This window comes from Eulemur rufifrons, chromosome 21, assembly GCF_041146395.1.
Source record: "Eulemur rufifrons isolate Redbay chromosome 21, OSU_ERuf_1, whole genome shotgun sequence".
Lineage (NCBI taxonomy): Eukaryota > Metazoa > Chordata > Mammalia > Primates > Lemuridae > Eulemur > Eulemur rufifrons.
Window position 1 is genome coordinate 20,871,336 of NC_091003.1, and position 25,188 is coordinate 20,896,523.

Sequence of the window (25,188 nt, forward strand, 5' to 3'; positions counted from 1 at the left end):
CTCTCTTTGTTTGTTAAATAAAAACTGTTACTGGTCTAAGTTCTGTCTTGAGAGACACACAGAACAGATGGGTCTCACTCTCCCACCCTAGGGACTCTCTCAAAGGTCTACAGGTCTGCCCTGAGCCTCATCTTCAGGATACACAGACAGGCATCTTTTGCTCTACTCAGAATCGACAAGAAATGTAGGCACGCACATGAGGCTTGGAAACCAGGGTGACCAAGCCCTTGGGCTACAAATGGCACGATGCGGGCAGAAACGGGGGCAGGATTTCCCATTCCTATAGCGGGTTCTTGCCCAGAAATCCCAGGCTTCCTGACTCCTGGTCTAGGGCTGTTTCCGTGACGCTGAGCTCTGGTTCACATTAGCCCTTCTCTTCTTTGAAGGCATGATCAGAAATGCCACAGTCTGACTCTATGTAGGAACAAGCATGAGTTTGGAATCAGTCAGACCTGGGTTCAAATTCTGCTGCTCACTGGCTGTGCGATCTGGGTAAGCCCCTTGATGTCTCTGAGCCTTGATTTCTTCATCTAAAAAGCGGGAATCATAATGCCGACTGTGTGTGTGTGTGTGTGTGTGTGTGTGTGTGAAAGAGAGGGAGAGAGAGAGGAAAGAGTATATACCAACAGAGCACAATGAAAGATATGCAAAGGTCTCAGACCGTGCAGCGCATAAGCACGGAGTAGATAAGATACACGAGGAATATGAGCTCCCTCCCTATCGTCCTCCTCTAAACAGGGCCAGGGCGGTTTCTCACTCAACGCTGACGTTAGCTGCGGACTGCACAGCTCTGGGATGGCCTTGTGGTTATGCTCGTGGGCTCAAGTCCAGAAGCTCCACATCAAATGCTGATTAGGCAGCCTCTGAGCTGTGTCACCTCGGACAGGTGAGTTCACCTCCCTGGGCCTCAGTCCCCACAACCATAAAGTGGGGTGACCAATCCTAGATCGCAGGACGGTTGCAGAGGTTAAAAGCATCAAAGGACTTTAGCGCAGTGCCAGGCACACAGTAAGCGCTCAGGCCACGCGGCTACCGCTACCGTGGTGACGCTGTCATCACGTGGCCGTTGCCTGACCCCTCGCAGCGAACTGGAAATGCAAGACGGAAGAGGACGGGCCCAGAAGGAAACGCTGTCCTCGTCCTTTTCCGGAGCTGACACCCACCAGGCAGCCGCCTGAGGGGCAGAATCACCTTCTTTTTGTGGCTGCCGTTTTAATAACATCTAAAAGGCCATATTTCCCTAATTAAGAGGTGTTAATTAGTCACACGTCTGGCTTTTGGAGAAGCAGCACACGAAAACCCACGCAATGGAACCATTCTTAGCAGGGTGCCAACTATCCCTCAAATCTTTGTGAGTATGAAGGAAATGGGGGGAGGGGGTGGGGCTGGTCACAAACAAGTGTCTAAGCGTAATGTCATGCCAACCCCGTGACAAGTCAACGAATCTCCCAGGACTCAGCGCTCACACCTAGAAAATGGAATGTGGAGAATGGCGGCTGCGGTGATTGCTGACGTGTGTATGCAGAGCGTTTGCTACGGGACTCTCTGCCAAGTGCTTTTCCCGCAACGTCCCGTTTTATCTTCCCATCACGCCTGCATGCGTTAAGCCTGTATATACATTGCTATCCCCATGTCACATAAGAAGAAACTGAGATTCAGAGACGTTAAGGAGCTTGCCTGGGGTTGCAGAGCTGGCGAGGGAGGGACCTGGGATCTTAAATGCAGGCCTGTCCCAATCCAACCCTTGTCATCTCTACACCACCCTGCTTTGCAAGGCTGCGTGGTACACGGCACAGCAGGGCTAGCCTGAGCCGCCTCGCCTCTCCAAGTGCAGGACACCAGGGTCATCTCAGCTTTCCTGGCCCATCACGCGACCCCCGGCTGGCTTTATGTGCTCGGTGACGGAACTAGACAACACAACCTCTATGGCAGAGACACGCAACTGCCATTTCCAGGGTTGCTAGGGGACGGTTTTGCTTCAACAAATCGGACCACACCTTAGAATCACTATACTGTGTCAGTGATACAGTGTTTAAGCGACAAACTAAAAAACAATATCAAAAGTAATCAAGAAATAATCAAAACTACACGTACAAAAAGAATTGCTCTCTCTGATTGGTGATGACCAAAGGTGGGACTGGAAGTCACTCCAAGACGCCAGTCCAGTATCACACAGCGGCTTAAATGGTCAGCCAGGTACCGAACATCATTCAAGAGAAATACATGTTATTTCCAATAAACGAAAAAAAAAATTGGTAAAGAATGCTAAAAACAAAATGCCAGAACCTTTAAAACAATAAAGAAAAAACCCTTATGCAGTCAGATGGCTGTAAAAGAAGGGGTGCAGGGATGAGAGTGAAGGCAGTCTCTCTCTCTCTCTCTCTCTCTCTCTCTCACAAACACACACACACCAGGAGGGCTGGGCTGGGGAGATGGGCCCCACCCTCTCCAAGTTCTTCTTGAACCTCCTGCCAGCCAAGTCCGTGGTAAACACAAGAATCCATCTGCCAAGCCCTCTGGCACATTTATTAATTAAACTCTATGGATTTGCTCTGTTCCCAGAAACCTCCACTCATCTCAGTCATAACTGGAGGCCAACCAGGCTCAGGCTGAAAAAAACAGCATGCGAGGAACTCAGCCACAATGCAGGCGGCAAAGGGAAGGCCAGGTCTGGAGTGAAGCTGGGATTCCAGGCCTGTTCCTAAAGGGCTGTGTGACCTGCGCCGGCTCATTTCCTTCTCTGGGCCTCAGCTCCCTTCTCTGAACATCCCTGGACCAGAAGGAGAGCTCCTCTTCTGGAATCTCATGGCTGCCCCCTTCCCTCTGGAGGGGACGCTGATGCCAGCCTAGAGTGATGCACACACCTGTGCACGTGGCTTCGTCTCTGCCCAGCAAAAACAGAGGAGAGTATGCACTAATGTTGACGGCATAAAGCCACGCTGGAGAACAGTCTTTTGGTGGAAGCCAGTCTATCTAATTCTAAAGGGAAATCAAAATGACCAGGTGCATTTCCGAAAGCATGTTCCTGGAGACACCAAACCAGGGAAATGCTCTGTGACTTCTGTGGTCCGTGCATGCCACTGAATCCTTCCCTTGGGAGGCACAGTCCCCCACGCCCCCGACCCGTTTCTGAAAGCGGACGTTTCACAATTGGCGTGTACATTCACCGCAGTGAGACTTCCCCACTCGAGTTGGTGAGCACGTCTACAGCACTTCTCCCAACGAAGATCTCAGAAATCTAAGGGGATACCAGGGACCATCTCTGGAGGCTCCTAATGTATATCTGCATAATGAAGGCTCCTGAAAAGTCTTGCATTAAAAACATTATAAAATCGTTTAACCAAGTGATTCTTAAATGTATTGCCTCTGGTATGTTTTATTCATGGATAAATTCATCAACGTGCCAAGTGTTCCAACAATGAATTCCAATGTCAAGACTGCGAAACGAGGGGAAAACCTGTCATAAAGATGTTTGGTAGAGATGAGATAGGGCAGCTGGCTGAGAGGGTGTCTAAGGTCGCCTCCCAGCCTTGATATCCAGGGAACAAATCTATGACATGTCCACCTTTCGACTCGTCGACCCCGTAAGAACTACCATTCCCGTCCGTCTCAGGCGTCTCCCACCAGACTCCTGGAACACCCTAACAGATCAGGGCACTGAGGCTCCGAGAGGCGCAGGGACTTGTCCACGGTCACCCGAGAAGGTTAGCGGCAGATCCAGGATGCCATCCTAAGTCTGTCTTGCTCCGAAGCCTGTTCTTTCTGCTTCGCCGCCTGACCCCGTGGGTCTCAGCTGCATCTTAGCATCACCTGGGTGCTTTTAAAACTCCAGCTGCCTGGATTGTATCCCAGACCAATTATGTCAGATGGTTGAGAGGTGGGGCCCAGGCACCTGCATTGTTTGAGAACCTCGGTTCTCTAACAATGGTTTGCAAACTGGAAGGGTAAGAGCTTTACCAGAGTGAAGGTTTTGGAAACTACCCAAGCCCCTGTGTATAGATCGTACGTGTCTTGTTAAGTTGCATTGATTTAAAACAAGTGGGGATTCAAGAAGGCCAGGCATGTCTGTTTTCTCCGGAAAGCTTGACTTCAATCCCGTCTGAGAGTAATACAAACAGCAGTCATAACCCTTTCCCATATGCCAACAATAACAGCCATCATCACCGTCCCCTTCAGAGAGGAAGAAACTGAGGCACAGAGGGTGAAGTAACTTGCCCACAGCCACCTGGCTGGGAGGTGGCAGAGTCGGGATTTGAACCGGGAACCCGTCGGCTCCCCAGCCTGAGATGCTCGGTGAGAAGAGGGATGGCGTCACCCTGTTCTCAGGCAGCAGAGAGAAGACTGTCTGCAGCACAGGGCTCCTCCCCGAGCCTGTCCTACATGACACACAAAACAGGACACAGGCAACAAGTGGGCAGGAGGCCAGGGCTGACGGCGGCCCCCAGGGATGAATGGTTTCCTGGGTGACGCAGGTAGCCCCTTCACCTGACCTGCCACAGGGCTGGCCAGGGCCTGGAGGGTGACCTCATCCTTACCTCTCCTGGGGAATGAGCAGCCCTGTGCTACCTTCCAGGCCGCAGAGGGAGAAAACCCGAACCAAAGACCCTGGTCCCTTTAGAAGCAGCAGGGACCTGCTACACCAGGGCAACGGGCACTGCCTGTGGGCTGAAGAGGCTCAGGCCAGGCGCCTTGTGCGTTCAAAATCCCAAACCCAGAGGATGTCATGTGGGCAGGGAGGGAAAAGGGATCTGCCCGGGCCGTGGGTGGGTCACCCCTGAGCATGGACTCAGCTCTCTGGGGCTGGAAGACCCCCAGATGGGACCATCTTCCCCGCTGGGCAGAAAGTCCCATGGGAGAGATTCAGAACTCTGAGTTGGAAGTCCAGACTCTTCCAGAACAGCCCCTGCTGCTGTGTCACCGCGCCACCCTGTTTGAAAGTCCCCTCGTCTCTGACTGGGGGTGGTGGCCGGCACCACATCACCAGTTTTCCACTTTCCTTTTCCATTTTGAGCTTTAGGCAAATCTCTAAGCAAAATCACAAAAGCCCAATGTATTAAAAAGATCGAGGAGCAACCCTGGTTTGAGGTGCGGTGGGTAAAGTGTGGGGGCTGGGCCTTGGAATCACACCTCCGTCCTCTTGGTCCCCGGACCCCTGTCCCCCACATTCGGCAGGTCTAGGACTCCAAGCCTCTTTGCTTCCCCAGGAGGGGCAGGTTTGGAGGGCAGCAGGGAGACGGGCTCTCTGCCCAGAGGCTGGGCCTCCGGTGCCGCAGGAGGCAGGGAGCGCACACCTGGGAATCCGGGAGTGTAGAACCCATCCCAATGTGTGCGATGTCTCACCCCAGTCTTTGACAGTGTCCTCCGCCCTGCATAGGACAATAGTTCTTTTTTTAGCAATTTGCCTTTATGGAATCTTTTTCAGAGTGTTTAATTAAGTTTTCATAGTATGACAACTCTCTCTTTGCGTGCATATCTCATGCCTTTATATAACAGCTAATGGAGTTATGCAAAGACGACTGAAAGTAGCACAATTGGCATAAAGAAGCTTGGGATCAAATACGACGGATTCTCAGTATTCACTCACTCACTCACTCACTCATTCAAGAAATGTTTACTGAGGGCCAGGTAGGCGGGATTAACTGGAAAGGGGCCAAGGGAACTTTCTGGGGTGATGAGAAAGTCCTAGATCCTAGCAGGTGTGTGCATTTGTCAAAACCCAAGCTGCACCTTTAAGATACGTGCATTTTGCTGTATGTAAATCATACCTCCAAAATACTTACAGGTAACATTTTATGTATTTATAATATTCTTATAAAATAGCAGTGACTATAATCATATTCATTCTGATCATAAGCACTTTTAGAGTCTACTGTGTTCTAGGGACTTCAGTTCATCAACAGATACATTCTTTGCAACAACTGTACGAAGTCCTGTTAGTGTCTCCATTTTAGAAATAAGGACACTGAAGCACAAAGCTGTCGTGAAGTGACTTGCCTAAGTCACAGCGCTGGTAGGTTGCGGAGCTGGGATTGGAACAGAGGCCGCCGGGCTCCAGGGTGTGTGCTTCCTGCATTATCTTGTTCCGACTTTCCACGAAACAGACAGGTCCCCCTGTCCTCGCGGTCTACATGCTTGGTGGGCAGAAACATAGCAAAGCCCCTCGGCAACTCGGCTCGAAGGAGCAGCAGGACACAGACCTAGCAGGGGAACCCCAGCCTCGGCACCCGAGGGCCCTGGCGCCAAGTGTGTCTGCCTCCCTTCTTCCCGGGCCCCGGGGCGATTCCGAGGCCGTGTCCAGCACAGAGACATGATGCTCCCACTGCTATGGCCGGCAGGCAGCAGGTCCTTAACAGGCGCAGGTCAGCTGCACCGATGAGCAGAGGACAGAGTCCAAACCAGCTAACGAGAAGCCTTCGGGAACCTTCCTTTGGCAACACCGCCGTGTTAGTTCAGAAAGGATTCCAGATGAGCGCTGGGGCAGGGCGCCTGGCTGCAACCCCACACAGCCATGTAAACAAAGATCTGTGAGCCCAGCGTAGCTGTGAGAATCTTGGGGTCCAGAGCGATGGCTTATGGGGGCACAGAGATGGGGCAGGGGCACCCACAAACGACCCAATTGGCCTGGAGCGCATGAGTTAGGAGAGTGAGAACAAAACTGGACTTTCTCTGGCTGGTCATGACAAGGACTGCACATCGAGTTCTTGACACTTGACCACAGTAGACCCTGAGTCTTCTGAGGTCCTCAGAGAGGGCCACCTTGCCCCCGAGGGGACAGTGTGCTGCTGAACAGGGAGCTCAGGTTTGTAAGCTTGAAGGTGGCACAGCTCTGCTGGGCCCTCGTCATCCACCCTACAAGCCTGGCCTGTGGCCACGCGGGAGCTCAGAGCCATTCATGCATTGGTCCGTGCGTTCATTCATCCATCGGGGATTTGCTGAGCGACACGGACCTGCCAGGCGCAGTGCTGGGCTTGGAGGATGTAAAACAGCAAAGACACTTCTCAGTATTGCTTTGCGGTGTAGCCAGAATTGCTCAGAAGAATTTGGAAGCAGAGACAGAGACACTACTGTGATCAGAACAGGAGTGTGGCCATCACACCCCCACGAGAGAAATGACAATTTGTGCAGTTCAACAGATACATTCCTCTCACTCAACCACGAGATGTTCGTCACGGCACATGCACGCGTGTGCTTCTGTGACGACGCGGCGTCTGCCAGGGCTGGGACCATCTCTGCCTTGCTCCCTGATGGCTTCCCCGGGGCCCCCATCTGTGGCTGGCACACGGTGAAAGTGCTCAATAAATATTTGCCGACCGAATGAACAGTAAGGAACATTCAGGAATTGTGCCTGAGAGGGACTGTCTCCCCCTGGGGCTCACTGGGGGCTCTTGCTACACAGGCAGAGTCTGGAACCCACCTCAGACCCCTAAGGCACCCGCCTGGGACTCCTCCCTCGGTACCAGGACCCCGGGCGCACCTGAGCCCCACCCAAGTTCTAGTTCAATCCTCACGTTGTCAGCCCCTGTGTGCACGCAAGGACACCACCGCTCAAAGGGGTCAAGGCCCTCGGCCACTGTCCCAGATACAGGAAGGGGCAGGCGCCAGGACGGGAACCCAGGCCCATCGGTACCACCCCTTCCTCTCCTCTCCCGCCCCAACCTCGGCGTTCAGACGCCCCTGAACCGGCACAGCCTCTTCATAACTCAGCTCAGAAATCTGGAAGGATCACATCTTTCAACCGATGGCGGTGAGCTGTTGAAAGCCACGGAGCTCCGTGTTCCGTGCAGGGATTAGGAAACTCACCAAGCAGACTCCAGTGACCCCCACTCTTCTCTCACCCCCCTCGCCCCCGCAAAAGGACTTGTATTTACACGTAAGAAGAGAAAAAAAATATCCAACATAGGATATGAAAAATCCCCAGCACCCCCAGGCATATATGGTCCTTCCTAATTAGCCTGCGGCTGTTTGTTAATGACCCTTAAATATGCTCTGATCATCCAGTAGCAATTTAGCGGCAGGGTGGGGTGGGAAAGAGGGAGGGCTTAGGGTGGTGCATCTTGCCGGTGCAAGAAGCCAGGGGGAGGCAAAGGGGGCCAGGAGGGCAGGGGAGGCCGCTGACCCCGTGTCACTGTGGGCCAGGCCATGCGTCTGCCTCGCTCCCTTCTCCTCATGACAGAAACATGGTGAGTGTGAGCGTCGTTCTGGAAAAAACATGGCACTGTTTTTAAGAAGAGGCTTAACCTTCTTAAAAAAAACACCAACAGAGCCTGTGCCGCTGTTCGGTCATTCCAGGCTGAGGGGACAGCTTGCGCACAAGCTGGGAGGAGGGGATGTCAGGGCTGAGCTGTGAGCAGCCCCGAAGCCGGAGCTACTGAGCGCTCACCACGTGCCAGGCACTGTGCTGAGTGATCCATACTCACTACCGCAGGGAACTGTCGCCACCACGAGACAGAATTATGCTTCCCCTTTTACAGATGGGGAAACTGAGGCTTGCTCCAAGACACCCAGCTAGCAGACAGGGGAGCAGGGATTTAAAGCCAAGCGGATTGCGCTGGGAAGGCCCCAATGGGTCACACCAGAGCCTCCATCCACAGATGGCAAACTGAGGCCCACAGCCAGCGCAAGGGAGAAGAGGTTGGGCCAAGGCTGCACAGCTGGGCTATGCATATATTCACTTTTCTGAAAACGTCTCAAGGGCAGGAACTGAGTCTCATTATCTTTAACACCTCACACAGCTGACTGCAGGGTTTTGCAAATGGTAGGAGCTCAATAAATGTCTGTGGCTCAACTCCGAGGGAAGTCAAAGCTGAGAATTGCTTGGAATCTGAATGCCCCAACTTTGAATTTAGAAAACTCAAGCTCCGGTCCTGGGTCTGTCACCAACCTGCTGTGTGACTTTGTGTAGGTCTCCTTCCCTCTCTGGGCCTTGGTTTCCCCAGCTGTAACAAGAAAGGGGTAGGCTGGAATGGTCTAGATGTTCTGACAATCAAGGCTCTGGAGCTCCCCCAGGAAGAGGAATGCCTCCTGTCCCTCAGTGACCTGTTTATACCGACTCCCAGGGCTCATTTAAAAACTTCTATGGGTAATTAAACTCTGTTTACCCATCACCCTCCAGGGTGGCTACCTTTGTATGGTCTTCAAAACCAGCATCAGAGGTTCCAGAACCTTCCAGGCTCTTCCTGCCAAGATATCTGCAGAGGGTGGAGGAGGCAGCTGCCTCAACATGGCCCCCACATTCACCCCTCGCCCTGCCCTGAGCAGAAGGCAATTACCAAGAAGAAAGGATCAGGCTCCTAGCTATGAATTGAGGAATTACAGGTGTTAAATTATAGGTGTGCCCTGGAAGAGCTGTTTCTAGAAATCAAGGTGGTGAATGACAGGAACGTGGGATGCTGGGTAACTTCCGGCTTTGGCAGAAAGCAGATATTTGGATGTGGAGCCTGGTGACACAGGACTGTGAAAAGTATCTCCAAATGCAGAAAATATACCCCCTTCCACCCTCCAGACTGACAGGTGATAACTAGAATGACGATAAAAGCCACCATCTATAAAGCACTGACTATGTGCCAAGTGCCCTGCTGGAGCCCTCGATAACCATCGTGGGTCGTCGTCATAACAACTCTATGGCCTGACATTATTTGCTCCATTCTGTACCTGAAGAAAAATGCTTTATCAGAGCAGAAAGACTTGCCGAAAATTATGCCAGGAATCAGAGGTTATTTTACCTAGAAGTAGGGATATTCCAAAGCCCTACTGCTAATAGTGTGGCTTCGCTCAGAGTCTGTTGGCTGAGGCCACATGGCTACCCAGGGCCTGGCGGGGACTTGAACTCACATCTCTTGGCTCCCATGTTGGTCTCTTGTGGTCCACTTCAGGGGTTCTCAATTTTGCCTCCCAACTTCTGCAATGTCTGGAAACATTTTCAGTTGTCACAGGTGGGGGGGGAGGGGGCGCTGCTGGCATCTCGTGGGATGCTGCTCGGCACCCTACTGTGCACACCACAGTCCCTGCAGCAGAGAGTCACCCAGCCCGGAATGTCAGTGTTGCATGGTGTGAAACTCGGGCCTGCGTCGCGGTGCCTCTCGGGAAAGGCACGCCAGATTCCTCAATCCACTTCCCCAGCTGGGAGGGCCGAGAGATGAGGAAGAAATGAGAAATGAGCAGATCTGGGCAGTCCGTGCCTGGCCAACTGTGAACTCAGTGACGTTGGGCAAGTCACCTCATGCCCTTGAGTCTCGATTTTATCATTTGCTAAATAGCGATGATGAAAATAATACCTACCTTATGCAGTTGCATAAAGATGATCTGCTTAGCCCAGTGGCTGGCACATGGGTCAGTGCTCAAAACTTGTTAACTCTTTAAACCTCGATTTCCCCACCTGTAAAATGGGACAATAGCTTCTGCCTGGGCGTCACCCTCCAGCATGTTTCCTCTGATACTGTTATATAGAAATCATGTTTTCCCAGATGGCCTAACTACCAGATGCACACAGCCTGCGGGGGTGGCTGCCACAGACAGCCACTGGGCCACCAGCGAACTTTGCATGGACAAGAAATAAGCATTCTGTGTTAAGCCACTCAGAGTCAGCAGTTTGTTTCTGTAGAATCACATCCCCTAATCTGACTGATGTGTCAAAGTTATAAGGATAACAACAGCAGCTGACATTTCTTATACACTTTCTAGGTTCTAGGCTAGGTGCTAAGTATTAATACTTCACAAGGAAAATGAGGCTCATAGAATTAAAGTCACCTGTCTGAAGTCCCACAGATAGTTGGCAGCAAAGCTGGGATTTAAACAGAGAACTGTCTGAAGGAAGGGCCACGCTCTGAGCTGTATTCAGCTAATTCTACCTGCACAACTTTTCCTTTCAATCAAGAAAGGACAGCAGGCCAGGCGCGGTGGCTCACGCCTGTAATCCAGCACTCTGGGAGGCCGAGGTGGGTGGATCATTTGAGCTCAGGAGTTCGAGACCAGCCTGAGCAAGAGCGAGACCCCATCTCTACTAAAAATAGAAAGAAATTATATGGACAGCTAAAAATATATATAGAAAAAATTAGCCGGGCATGGTGGCACATGCCTGTAGTCCCAGCTACTCGGGAGGCTGAGACAGGAGGATCCCTTGAGCTCAGGAGTTTGAGGTTGCTGTGAGCTAGGCTGACGCCACGGCACTCACTCTAGCCTGGGCAACAGAGTGAGACTCTGTCTCAAAAAAAAAAAAAAAAAAAAAAAAAAAAGGACAGCAGAAGATACCAAATCTGTATTTAAAAAAAAACAAAAGTAAAAATGGTTCACAAACTTTGCAATTTTTAATTCTCAGTCATGACGTGTGTTTCTGGACCCTCCTTTCAAGGGAGTGGGGGCAATCTGATAGGACTCCTGTGGCCTAAAACTCGATGCGGGAGAAAAGCCCCCCCGTACAGCCTGCTCTCATATCGCTGCGTGGAGTTCACTGCTGTTTATAGCCCAGCCCTCGCAATGAATGTTTGATGAGTTAAATGGGGTGATGAGCACTTAAGATGCAAGAAACAGATTCCATCCCATGCCGGAGATTCATGCCAACTCCTAAAAGGGTGAGTTATTGGAAAGCTCCTGGGGCCCTGCACCCAGGCTGGCCCCACAGCCTCCTTTATGAGCAAGAACACACGGGACAAGAAAAGCATCCACTGGGAAGGCCAACATCTACCACGTGACAGACTTTGAGCACGTCACTTGAGTTCTTCCTATCTCACTTTACTCATCTCTGAGAGGAGGGATTAAAAAAATGTTCCCGGGCCATCCTCAGACTATTGTCGTAGGTATGAATGAGAAGCAGCTTGTATTCGTCCTCTCTTGCTGCGTAACAAATAGCCCTACAACTAGGTGACCGGAAACAGCAAACATTTATTAGCTCACACAGTTTCTGGAAGCCAGAGATCTAGAAGGGAACTACGTGAATGGTCCTGGCCCGGGGTCTCTGGTGAGTTTGGAATCAAGCTGTTGACCAGAGGTGCAGTTTCACCTGCAGGTTCAAGATCGGCTTCCAAGTTCACTCCCATGGCTGTTGGGTTGTCACTGAGATTCTGCTATGTGCCAAGCACTGTGCCGCGTGTTCCACCTGCACCGCCTCAACGTAATCTCCACCACAGCTGGGGAGGGAAGTAATATTCTTGGCCCTATTTTACAGGAGAGGAGAAACCAAGGCATAAAGAAACTAGCTAACCCACCCACAGTCACGTGGCCAGTGAGAGGCAGAACCAGGATTCGAACTCACAGCTCTCAGATCCCACAGCTCGTTCTTTTAACAGACAGTGGTAAGACGGAGCTGGCCTGCCTGAGATTTTCGGGAGCCAGATGTTGTTAAACACAGCCATTACTAAAAATTAAATGACATAAACTTGCAATTAAATAAATCACAGTCAAAGCAAAGTTAATAAATATTCAAACCTTATCACTTCCTAAATACTTTATTACATTTCACTATTATCTGTGGTCCTCGGGTCACTACGGCTATTGTATCTGTGGGGTGAAGATCCCACAGAGCAGTGGTCTGCGGCCCGTCTCTCCCCGGCTCTGCGTTTGGTGACAGCTAGTTGGTAGCTTGCGATTGGCCACCGTGGGAGAATTTATACCACTGAAATGGGCAAATGCTACAAATCAGGGCTCCCCCCCCCACCGCAAAGACAGGGTTGTTAAACATTGGCCAGCCTACCACTGTAACTAACCTAGTACATTGTTTCTCTTATAAAGAATTCTCATGACTACTCCTTGCTAAGACCCCATTCTTCAACAAACCTAAAAACATAACATCCCCCGTGACGTCTCTCAACCCAGATTTCCTTCCTGAAATTTCTGACTTCCTGATGAGGAAAAGCAAGAGGCTTTGGTCTCCGGAACAAAACACCTGAGACTTGAAAACGGGGAGAGAGGGAGAGAACCGGAGAGAGACAAAGGCCGTGGGATCCGGAAGAGGGAAATGCGGGTATTTAAACCTCAGGGTCGCTCAGAAGCCCAGACGGAGAGGTGCACACACAGACCCCGCCCTGCCAGGGCATTCCTGATGGCCAAAAACAGGAAATGTTTTGGCCCACATGTCCAGCCAGATGGGTTAATAAATTATGGAGCACGTGAAGAGCGGCACGCTGCATGGACATCAAGGGTGTTTAACAAGGAGATATAAAACTATCGCACTATTTGAAAGGATATCAGGAGACAGAAGGTAGCAATCCGGGTGGGGAGGGGGAGGGAAAAAAGACAGGAAGGAAATGCATTTGAATGCTAAGAGTGGTTTCATCCATGATAGAAGAACAACGGGTGGGTTTTGTTTCCTTTCTGTTTTTCTGCATTTGCCAAATATAAACCGAGCACATCCTCCAGCCTTAGCTGGGGAGACGGAGCAGGAGATGAACATTATTTGACAACAGCAGACCCCTGTGGAGCAGCGAAGCCGTCCTGCCCCTTCATTCACTCCAGAGGCACCTACCCTGGGGCCAAGCCTTGGCCCTGGAGGGAGCCATAAAGGGACCATTGTTCTCCTGGTGACATCATTCTGCTGCCAGGGGGCTGAAAAGCAGACCTGAAATTGGGTGAGGCCAGCCCAAAGGAAAGCAGCCGGGCCTGCCTGCCCAGGGACACCATAGCAGGGGACAAAGTGACATCATGCTGGCCTTTGGGGCTGGGTTGCAGTCCAACACCTCTGCTCCACACCCCAAGGTGTGGCCCCGAGGCCAGGGCACCTGGCAGGGCGAGAGATGGAGGAGGGGACACAGCAGGTGGACCCCGTTCCTCATTCATTGGTTTACCTGCTTGTTTAATATTACTACGTCCCCCGTTCCTGTGAGCCCTGTGAGGCCACAGACTCTGTCTCGCCCTCCACTGACCACAGTGCCTGGCACAGAAGAGATCCTCCACAGAACATTCTTAATGAACGAATAGGTGGGTTTTCCATCCTGCCCCTGCATCCATTCCCAGGGCTGGAATCCTGGTCCACTCTGAGATCAGATGGGAGCAGGTGTGCTCAGGGGGGGATGGCTGCAGACCTGGTGTTGACTCCTAGCAGGTGTACACCAGGGCCATGTCACTTATCCTCTCCGGACCTCAGTTTACCCATCTATAATATGGACGTGGCACCACAGGGTGGACACAAGAATAAGGGAGAGTGGATTTCAGGAAGACAGACACTCCGTGAGCTCCTAGCCACTGCTCCAGGCGCTGATGGTACCAAGCCGAACCAGGGCGACCAAAACCCTGGCCCTCATGGACCTTCCATTCTCATGGAGGAACCAGATAATAAACCAGTGAACAAGTGACATGAAGTATAGACTGGGGTAAGTGCCAGGACGAAGTGAACAGGGACGGGGTGGAGGGGAAGATGGGGGATTTGCCTCGGCCTGTGCTAACAGGAAGCCTCTCTGCGGAGATGAAGAGGGGGCAAGGGCATTTCAGGCAGAAACTGTGAGGCAAATGCCTTGGGTCTGGAAGGAGCATGGGGTAACTGATGAAGAGCCTGAGGTCAGAGTGGCAGGGGAGGAGTGAGCATGGAGGACAGAGGTAGGAGCTAAGGTCTGGAGGAAGGCAGGGCCAGGTCCCTGATGGGATGGGAGGGGCCACAGTGCAAGCCATGGGGGGGGGTGCAGTGGGTTAAACAGCGCCCCCCCAAATATATGTCTACATCCTAATCCCTGCAACCTGTAAATGTGACCTTACTTGGAAAAAAAAAGGTCTTTGCAGATGTAATTGAGTTAAGGATCTCAAGGTGAGATCATTAAGATTATCCAGGTAGGTAGGCCCTAAATCCAGTGACAAGTGGCCTTATTTGTGATAGAAGAGGAAATGACAGAGAAGAAGAGAAGGCCACGAAGTCAGAGATTGGAGTGATGCTGCCACAGCCAAGGGACACCTGAGGCCACTAGAAATTGCAAAAGCCAAGGAAGGAGCCTCCCCTGGGGCCTCCGGAGGGAGGTGTGGGTGGCTGACCCCAGACTTCTGGACCCCAGAACTGTGAGACACAAAGTTCTGTTGTGTAAAGCCACCGAGCTCGTGATGATGTTACGGCAGCCCTAGGACATTAGTACAGAGGGGTTTGACTGAACGCTCAGCTCGGGTGCCGAGACTTAAACAGTGAATCCCCCCCGTTCGGGACATGGTCGTGGTCCCACCTTCACTGATCCAAGCTGTGTGTTCTCAGACCTGTAACTTCACCTCTCTGTGCTTCAGGTTTCTCATCCACGAAATGCGGGGCTGCACCCCCTTTCCCCCAGGGATTTGAAGAGACCAGTCCCTGGAACGCAGGAGGGGCTCCAAGTGTGTGGGATCCCTGCCCCCCTTCCCACACTTAGGTCACTGGGAGAACGCTCTCACTGCAAGGATCGTGCCCTGCACCAAATTATACACAGCGGCGGTTCTCAAACCCGGCTTGTGTGGGGAGCGATTCTGTCCCCAGGGGACACTTGGCAATGTCTGGAGACACTTTTGATAGTCACAACTAGGGGACAGATCTAGTGGGGAGAGACCAGGATTGATCCTACGATGCCCAGACCCCCCACCCCCAAACCCCACTGCCACAAAGAATTATCGAGCCCAAGACATCAAGAGTGCTGTGGCTGAGAAACTGCCGTAGTTGGAGGTTACACAGGCTCTTGATGCCTTAAGACACTTCTCTCATTTTCGGCACAGATATGACATATTTACACGTGTTTTACGACCTGCTCCAGTAGAAGGCAGCTCTGAAGACAGGAGTTTTGTCTGTTTCGTTCAGAGCCATTTTTCCCGCGCCAGCGCCGCCGTAGGGACCCGACAAATGTTGAATGAAAAGGTGAGTATGTAGCTCATGCTTAGCACGGGGCCGGGCACACAGAAAACACTCACAAAAGGTCAGCCAGGTTCTTACTCTGCCTTCCTAAGGCGCCAGTCTAGCCTTCTAGGAAGGCGGGACTCATGCTCGCTGAGTCCGAGCCCCCCAAAAGTGGCGTGCAGTGAACACTCTTTAAGCACCAGGGCTGTGCTGGTTCTTAGCTGGCTCTGTCCCTTTGAATCACCTGCCAGGCCAGTCCCAGTCAAATCCCATTTGACAGATGAGAACACCAAGGTTGAGAGAAGTGATTCCACTTGCCCAAGGTCACCCAGCCGGGACATGTGGAGCAGGGACTTGGGCCCAAGCCTGTCTGACCCAAGAGCCCTCCTCGCACAGAGTCTCGTGGCCCCAGAGACCCCCACTTCCTGCTTTTATTCCAACCTTGGCCACGGTGGCATTGCCATTGTTCTCGGGTTCTGGAATGTTCTGTCTGGCCTCCAACTGGAGTCCACGCGTCTCCTGGGCTAACCCCAACATAGCAGGCTGCTGCCTTGGGCTCACGCTGGCTGCAACACAGACGTGCCTCTTCCTGCCTTTGTGGCTCAGAGACAAAGCATTTGTTTTTTCCTCCTTCCCCCTTTTATTCCTCGCACACACAGGCAGGCCATTAGCAAATTACTCCAAGGCTGGCTTTAGAAAACATTTCAGGGCACGCCTTTGAGGGCTATTGTATGCCTGCGATGGATTCTTGTCGGCTGCTCTGAGTAAATACACGCCAGAGGCAGGATTCGGGATGACCTAAATGGATTATTTAGATAAATCACTTACAAGCACAGGACTAAAACCCTGCCCTCTCCCAGCCCCAGCCACAGATACTACCATTGCCCCAAACTCTTAAGTAATTGTCTGTGGCTTTAAAAAGTTTCCTCCCCTAAACCAAATATTTAAGTGAAGTCCCTGAGTAAAAGGGGAGTGTGTGGATTTTCCAGTTCATTGGAGATCTTTGAAGGGATGGTTCGAAGAGAAGAGCTTTGGTTGCCATGGAACGTTTAAGGCGCATATACCACAAGCACGGCCACACCCACCGCGCGTTTACCAACACGGCAATGAGCCATTCCCCCATTTCACAGAGGAGGAAAATGAAGACCAGGGAAGGGACGAGCCCACCCAGGGCCACACAGCTGGGAAGTGGCAGAGGCAGGAATGGACCCCAGCAGGCGGCCCCCCGCTCTGCGCTGACCTGTCTGCAAGGTAGCACCGTCCCCGCCCCAACTCCGCCCTCGTCCTGCAAAGCACAGCGTCTCAGCGCCCAGTGGAGAGAAGGCATTTGTCAGCGTGCACCTACTGTGTGCCCGGTGCTGTGATGGGTGGCACTTCAATCTCATAGCAGGCCCGTGCTCCTCCTCATTTGACAGAAGAGGAAACTGAGGCTTAAGAACCAGTCGAGGCCCCTCTGCCGGGGTCCGGCAAGTCTGATTCAAGCTGTCTATGCCAATGCCAGCTGGTACCCACCACTTCGTAGATGCCCGATGCTGAGTGGGCAGGAGCCTGAGGCCCACGTTTATGCGGCATGTATTGTCACTGTGGGAGGCGCTGCGAGGCTCTGCCCAGCTTCATTCATTCAACCAGCTGGGGAGGCTGGGCCCGTCGGTGGTACCAACCTGTTACACAGGGCAGCGAGGCCCGGGGGATTCGGTGGCTGGGGTTGCACGCTCTGGAGGGCAGAGGGCAGGGGTTGTGAACAGAGCCCACCTGTCACCAAACCCCACACCCTGAAAGAGAACAAGAGTGATGGAGAGAGACACACACGGACACAGAGACACAGCAAGAATGAATGAGAGCATTTCCTTCCCGGGGCCAAGTCAGACCTTGCAGAGTTCGGGTTGGGGGCCCTGGCTCATCAATTCAAGCTACGTTAATTTGTCCAGGGCCACGAAGGAGACGTCCTGTTAACGAGACACATGTCATGCTCGAGAGCTCAGCTTCTGGCTTGGGTTTGCACCTGCCTGCCTGGTTGCGGTGTGACCTGGGCTGAGTCCCCACGCCTTTCGGGGCCAGCAGAGGGGACGCTGAGTCCCTGCACCTGGCAGGGCAGCCGTGAGCTCTCAGGGACCTCGAGTGGACGGGCCGGCTCGGGGCTCCTTCCCTCAGTGCTGGGTCCCTTCATGACTTCCGAGACGGAGCCGGCTCAGCCCTTTGCCCGTCCTCAGATGCTCCCTCGCACGGGCCCACACAGTCAGGGGGCAGAAGTCTCCTGCTGTGGAAACGCCAGGCCTTCCCTTTAAGTTCAGTGCTGGTCCGTGACACGGGCATCCCTGAAGTTAGCGGGGACGTCTGGAGAAAGCACGTGCCAGGGGCTGGGCTGGAAAGAGGCCTGAATAGGGAGGTCACAGCCCGGGGTTCCGGCCCTGACTCTGCCACTCACGTGCTGTGCTTCCCCAGACAGGTGCCTTTCCTTCTCTGGGCCTGATCCCACTTCCCCAAATCACCACTAGCGCCCTTGACATTGATTCTGCACCGTCCCCTGGCAGGACGCAGGTCGGGATTTCGATCACTAGCTGTCACTCTGCCCTGCTCTCCCGAGCCCTATCCCTCCTACCTGAGTGAGAAATCGTGGAAGCCCACGATCTGGCCTGAGGCCTCCCGCCCTGGCCCGCTCACACGAAGGCCCAGGTTCACAGGTGAGTGGGCAGACCCGCTCACCGCCTCGGGCCCCCTGAGGCCCTTTCCCCTGGTAACCAGATGAGAACTCGCTTCTGCTCCACAACAGAACGACAACAGCCACAAGTCCATGTGCATATGACAGGGACACTTGGTCATCCTGGGAGGGTGACAGGAGATGAAGCAGGTGCCGACTAATCCTCCCTAAAAATAGAGGAGGATGAACATTTGTGGCCGGGCCTGGGGTGTCCACACTCAAAGATAAATCAACTGGCAAAACAAGCTGCACTCACGCGCTGGCCCTGCCGACACCGACGTTGGATCCAGTGCAAATTTCCTGGCCAACTTGGGGACGGAGAGGAAGCCCCTCACCAGGGGAAATGCCACGACGTGCCTCTTCCCCAGGCACGGGGACAGGGACGGGAAGCGCTTGGCTTTGACTGACAATCACTCTGCAAGAAGTAACTTCCCCGCTTTGATGTACAGGGGGGTCCCCTCCCCGGGAGTACTGGGTGGGGGAGGAGTTTTTACTGTTGTTTTAATATTTTTTAAAAAACATAATAAGCTTACAATATCTGGCGGCTCCGAATCTGTCTGCCTTTTCCTCAGTGAAGAAAATCTCTGTTGGCTGCGAGCAGAGAAGCGGCGGAAAGATTCCCGACTCCGGGAAGCGAGGTGTCGGAAGGAGGAGGTGCGCTTGAGGGGGGTCCGGCTGGCGGGCTCTCCGCTCGTCCGCTCGTGGCCCACCGTGGTGGTCACCAAATTGAGGGCCTCCTGGAAGGACCTCCTCACGCTGCCCACCCACTGGGTCATGTGGTTTTGGGCCACGGTGAGTTTGTCTCCCAGGTAATCCATGGGGCCGGCCGGGAGGAGAGGGCAGGTGGAGGTGAGGGTGGGAGACAGCAGTTAAAAAGCCAGTGTCCTCTCCCTTCATGGAAGTTCTGGGCTTGCCTGGAGGAGAAAACCTGGCAGCCCTCTTCTTCAGCCAAAGCAAGGGTAAGTAAACATCGCTGAGCCAGCAGCCGGCGGCATCTGCGGGTGTCGCTCAGGATTAAGAGGCAGGGAAGTGCCAGCCTGGGCGTCCACCCCCCGGAGTTGTAGAGTCAACACGCTGGGCGGTCCGGTCCCCAGTTCCGAGTGCTCAGCGGGCTGGATCAGTGGAGACAGGAGCTTTGGGGAACAGGGCGGCTACGCTCACTCCAGGGCGTGACGGTCCCCAGGCAGTGGGGGTGGGGAGGGGCTGGCCGCGGGCCCCCCCTGTTCTCGCTTCCCTTCAGGCAGGTAGCCCCTCTGCACGCAGGCGGGAAGGTCCCGGGGGACAGCTGCGCCCGCTGCTGCCCCCTGCCCGGCTGCTCACCTGACCATGCAGGTTTGCTGTCCTCTGGCTGGAGATTCCAAACCTGTCGCCAGCAGGCAGTTAGCTCATTTCCGGAGGCAGCCACCAGGGCCCCTGGGTCCCCTGGCTGAGCAGCCCGGGATGACATCAGCCCCCGTCTCAGCGAGGGGCTCTGCTGCCCAGGAATGCAGGAGGGGCCTCGGGGAGGCAGAGACGGCCGCAGGGGGAGCTGACGTCCGCCCCCATTTTTTCCTCCTCCAAGTCCCAACTCGCTCACTGTCCCTCGGGGCTGACGGTAACTTCACGTGCCTGACAGCCTACCCGCCCCTGTGCCCTCACGGCAGGCGCGGGAGGAAATGCAGCTGCACATGGGTGCATGTGTGTGCGTGTGTGTGCGCGTGCATGTGTGTGCGTGTATGTCGAGATCTGGCAGCCCCGGGAAGGGTAGCGCTGCTAGGAAACTGCTTCTGCCTCTAGGGCTCCAGGCGGCGTCTTGGGGCCTCTCTGGCCGCTGTCGGTCTGTCTCCCCCTCCTGGTCTGTTTCTCTGTCGGTGGTTTCTCAGCTTCTCTCTCCTCCCTCTCCCTGTGTCTCTCTCTAGCCCTCTGCTTTCTCTCTCTTTCTCCCCCCTCCCTCCCTCTCTCTAGACTTCCCAGCTTTCTCTCCCTCCCTCCCTCCCTGGAAAGCAACACCTGGACAGGTGAGACAGCCCCCAAGTCCTCCAAGGAAGGACTGGGGCGGGTGGTAGTTTAGGACCAGCAAGGTTGCCATGGCAACCTGGGGGCACAAGCGTCTGCCCCATCCCGGGCAGCAGGTCACACAGGGAGCGATGGGAATGATTCACGGTTTACACCCCAGTTTACACTGGGTCACAAGAGCTCGCTGCGTTTTAACCCCTATGGAGCTGGTGTACTGGGCGGGGGAGGGGGAGGGCAAGACTTCAGCACCTGAAGACTGCGGGGGGGGGGGGGGGGGGATGCATGGCAGGGATTCTTGGAAAGGGGTCCCTGGCAGCTGGCTCCTGGAGGTAAGGCACACCTGTGGAAGGAGCTTTGTCCTTCCAGCAGGGATCCGTGTCCCGCACCCCTTCTACAGATGAGGAAATACAGACTCAGAGACACAGAGTCACATGCCCAAGGTCACACAGCAAGGACGTCGACAGGGCACGCACGGGAGCTGCTCCCTGCCGCTGTTTTCACAGGTCTGACGGGGTACCTGGCCCAGAGTCGGGGCCCAGCAAATATTTATGGTTCCAACACCAAGTCCAAGATCGAAACCCGGGTCAGTCCAACGGCATCCTGTGTTCTTTCCACCACCACCTCCCCAGAGTTTTGGACAAATATTTGCTCTCTAGACTCTGGTCAAAGGGCCTCACTTGGGAAGGTTTGTCACAAAGGCCTCTCTAACAATGCGGCGGCCAGATCTCCTTCCTCTGCGGACTCCGAGTCCCTGTGGCTGTCCAGTCGCTCCTTCTCTCTTTCACTGGTTCCTTTAACCAGCGTTCCGAGTGCCTACGCTGGGTCAGGCACTGGAAAGACAGTACTTGGACAAGTCAATAAATATGTAGAACAGAACCAAAAATAAATAAATAAAAAGAACCGAGGGCTCACGGCACAGCAGGGGTCTGTGATGGTGGCTAATATTTACTGAGAATGTACCAAGTGCCCAGTGCCATGCTAAGCATTCACAAGAATCAACTCATGAATTCTTACATGAACCCATTGACAGAGGAGAAGACTGAGGCCCAGAGAGGTGAAGTCATGTGCCAAAGTAATCCAACCTGACAAGCAGCCTCCGAGATGGCTCCCAGTGATCCTTGTCCCCTTTTATCCATACCCTGGTGTGGTCCCCTCCCACCATGAATTAGGTTTGGTCTCTGTGCTCAGCAGAGTAAGGCAGAAGGATGGTTTGTGACTTCCAAAGCTTGGTCATGAAAGGTATCACATCTTCCACCTTGTTCTCTGAGACCATGCTAGGAGAAGCCATGCTGGGCTGCCATGTTGTGAGGATGCCCAAGCAGCGCTGTGGAAGGCCCACGTGGAGGGAATCTGAGGCCCCCAGCCAACAGCCAGCAGCACTTGCCAGCCACGTGACTGGGCCACTCTGGAAGCAGATCCCCTATGCCCAGTCAAACCCTTAGAGACCAACATCTTGATTGGGACATCATAAGAAACCCTGAGCCAGAGTTACTAGACCAAACTGCTCCCAACTTCCTGATCCATAAGAATCACAAGAGATACAAACGCCCAGAGGCAAGATAACACCCGCCCATGAGAAAACGGAAGGTTGAAGGGGGGGGGCAGTTTACAGGAGGAGGCCAGGGATCCCACGGCAGCCTATATGCCCTGCGTGTTAGGAAGCATCGCCCCCTCATGCAGATGAAATGGCCGGGTCCACATCCCACCTCCTTACCTACCTGGCTCCACCCTCCTCCACCTGCAGCCTCCCGGGTCCCAGGGCTTCTGGCCTCCAAAGTTTGCCCATTTTCCTCACACAGAGCATCCACAGTAAGCTCCTGCATCAGGCAGGCCAGGGACTTTCAGGGCAGGAGGGGGAATAGACATGAGAAAGAGCTGAGGTCTCTCTACCTGCCCCAGGAAAGCCACACCAGCGATACCTAGAGAGCCAGAAGGGGATGCAGCTTTTTAACAGACCATCTGGACAGAGAGGTGGAAAATCTACTGGACACAACCCCAATCCTCAGCAGGAAAAATGTTAAAGCACTAAGTAAAACACCTTCAAAATGATCATACCCAGTGCTGGCAAAGCTGTGGTGAAATAGACACATATAGCCACAGCTGATGGAAGTGAAAATTAGTGTATAATTCCTAGAGGAAATTTAACACCCTAGATCAAACGTTGTAAAAAATAATGGCCTGCCAGCGGATGGCATGCATGCTGAAATGCAGGACTGAAGTCTATTGATATCTGTAATTTACTTTGAAAGGCATAAAAAAAATGTACCATGGATGGATGGATGGCTAGATTTTTATAAAGCAAAAACAGCTAAATGTTAGCAGTTGTAGAATCTACCTGATCAGGGCATGTGTGTTCCCTGCATAACTTTTCTGTCTGTTTGAACATTTTCATAATAAAAGGTTAGTGGGGGAGATGTGCCTGACACAATTAACAATCCAGTTCCACAAGGAGGAAATAAGAATGGACATATATAAACACTTAGCTACACGCATGTGCATCACAGTCACACGGATAATTGTGAAAAACTAGTAAGAACCTAATTGTGCAAAGAGGGACCTGCTCAGTGCTGTGCTAGGCCATCCCCAGAGCCAGAGACAAAAGGAAAAAAAATCAGTTATACGGATCATGTTTTTATTGATAGTGTGGATCCTTTGTTCATCATGGATTTTTGCATTAATTTTATTTTGTAAAAAAAAATACTGAATTAAAATATTATTTATCTTGATTACTGACTTTTTTGATGCCTCCTAATTTTGTGCCCTACCTGAGGGCCTCATTTCCTTACCCAGCCTTGCCAAATCAATATGGTATTATGATTAAGGATTTGGGATCCCACCTCTAGCTCTTATTAGCTGTGGGACCCTGAGCAAGTTACTTAACCTCTCTGGTTTTCAGAGATGAATCATCAAACTCAGCATTGTCATTGATGTAATCGGTGTCTCTCCCTGACCAAGATCTCCTTTTCTAGAGGGTGCACCCGTCCTTTAGCTACTGTGTTAGGTGCGAAGAGCTCAGAGCTGTACCCTTCTCTAGAGAATTGCTCTTGCTCAAGGCTGTGCTCAGATGGCCAAAGCCATTGACTGACTAACACAGAACACAAACCCCAGGTCCCCTTGCCTCAAGGCAGGACCAACTCAGTGGTGCAATCCACACTCCAGAGGTCCCCACGGGATCAGGCTGAGGCCGGACCTCAGCTGGAACCGTGTCTGCACTTAGCTTTTTCCCCTGTCCTGGCCTGCTGCCCTGGCTTCCTTCCTTACAAGTTTCCCCTGAGAGCTTTCCCTCACTCAACCTCTGCACAAGAATTCCCATCTCAGTCTCTGCTTCCAGGTCATCTGACCAAAGGCCACCATCGCCGCCATCGCCACCATTTACCGTGCCCTTACGGTGTGCCGGACGTCGTATTACATCACTGCGTTGCCCCGTCTGCTCCTCCCCACGATGAAAGGAGGTTGTTAGTACCACGATTACGGCTCCCATTTTGCAGATGGGAAAACTGGGGCGGAGAGGAGTTCAGTGACCAGCCCAAGGTCATGCGACAATTAAGTGGTGGAGTTTGCGACCCCAGCCTCACGCCTCTGACAAGCTAGAGGATGCGCTGGCCCTTGCCAAATCAGTTTGGATGGCAGACAAGTGCCCAGAAAAGCAGAGACCAAATGGCAGACAGGATCACCCAGTCCTGCCTCCTTCCACAGGGCGGAAAAGGGTGCACAAGTGAGCTGAAAAGCCAGATGCCTGCTTGTTCTGCCCCGGCTTCCTTTAGGTACAGTGTGGTCTGAAAGTGTGACTATAAAAAGCGTCGCTTCCTAAAAACTGGGGCAGCCGCAAGCATTTTTCCCCCAGAGGACTTTTTCTGCAAACTCTTCTGTTCTCTCCAGGAAACTCTTGGGATGTTGCTGGGCATCAAAAAAGAAAGAAAACTCTATTTCTTACATAATTCATCCAAAAAATGCTGAACAAGCTGCTGGGATCCAGGAAACAAATGCAAATTTCACCCACAATGTGAGGTCAGGCACAGAGATCACTATTTCCAGATAAGTGTGTGCCGTTAACAGAAATCTGAACGTGTCGGTCATTCGTTCATTCAACAAACATTCCCTGGAGCGTTACTTTTTGCAAGCCCTATGCTGACTCCAAGGAGACTATAGCCCCTGAAGACCTCCAGGTACCTATGTAACTTTCAGACATTAAGGGGGAAGGGTGTCCCAACCGATTACCTCAAACCTGGGGCTATGTATACCACTTTCTCCCCCAAATCTTATACAGACATGTCATACTTTCAAGAATCCCTGGTCCAGTGGAAGAAAGAGCCAGGAAAAAAAAAAAAAATGAACAATTGCCATGCAAGTGCCAAGGGCTATGATGGACACGTGGATAACATGATATGGGAACGTAAGAGGAGGCAAAACCCAACCAAGAAAGTAAAAAGCTGAGGAAAGAAGACCAAAGGGAAGATGACCCCTTATTGAGGACTTACAATTAGGAGAGGGATATCTGAGTTGGGTTTTGAAGGATAAATAGGAGTGCTCCGAGAGGACTCAAAGAGAGAACAGCACGTGCAAAGGGCAGGAGGTGTGGCCCCATTCAGTCTTGCCTCTGGGGTTTTGCACATGCTATATCCCTGCCTGGGGCTGCCTTCCCCTCCTCTCCCGTCACTGCTGGACCTCTCCCACCCCAAGACAACTAACAGCCCCAGGAGGTCTCACTTATCTGGCCTTCACATCCTGC

The 25,188-nt window shown here is 52.8% G+C and overlaps 1 protein-coding gene across 3 annotated transcripts in view; it reads right to left on the reverse strand.

The window, feature by feature from the left end:
• Window positions 1–25,188, reverse strand: part of KIAA1671 (KIAA1671 ortholog) — a 133,573-nt gene that overhangs the window by 43,008 nt on the left and 65,377 nt on the right. The window contains exon 1 of one of the 3 annotated variants that reach the window (XM_069497606.1): window positions 18,998–20,248. The exons of the other annotated variants lie outside the window; for them this stretch is intronic. Within the exon in view, the coding sequence (XP_069353707.1) occupies window positions 18,998–19,282 (285 nt within the window). The 5' untranslated portion in view covers window positions 19,283–20,248. Of the gene's footprint in view, window positions 1–18,997; window positions 20,249–25,188 lie in introns of those variants that run through there. 3 annotated transcript variants of the gene reach the window in all.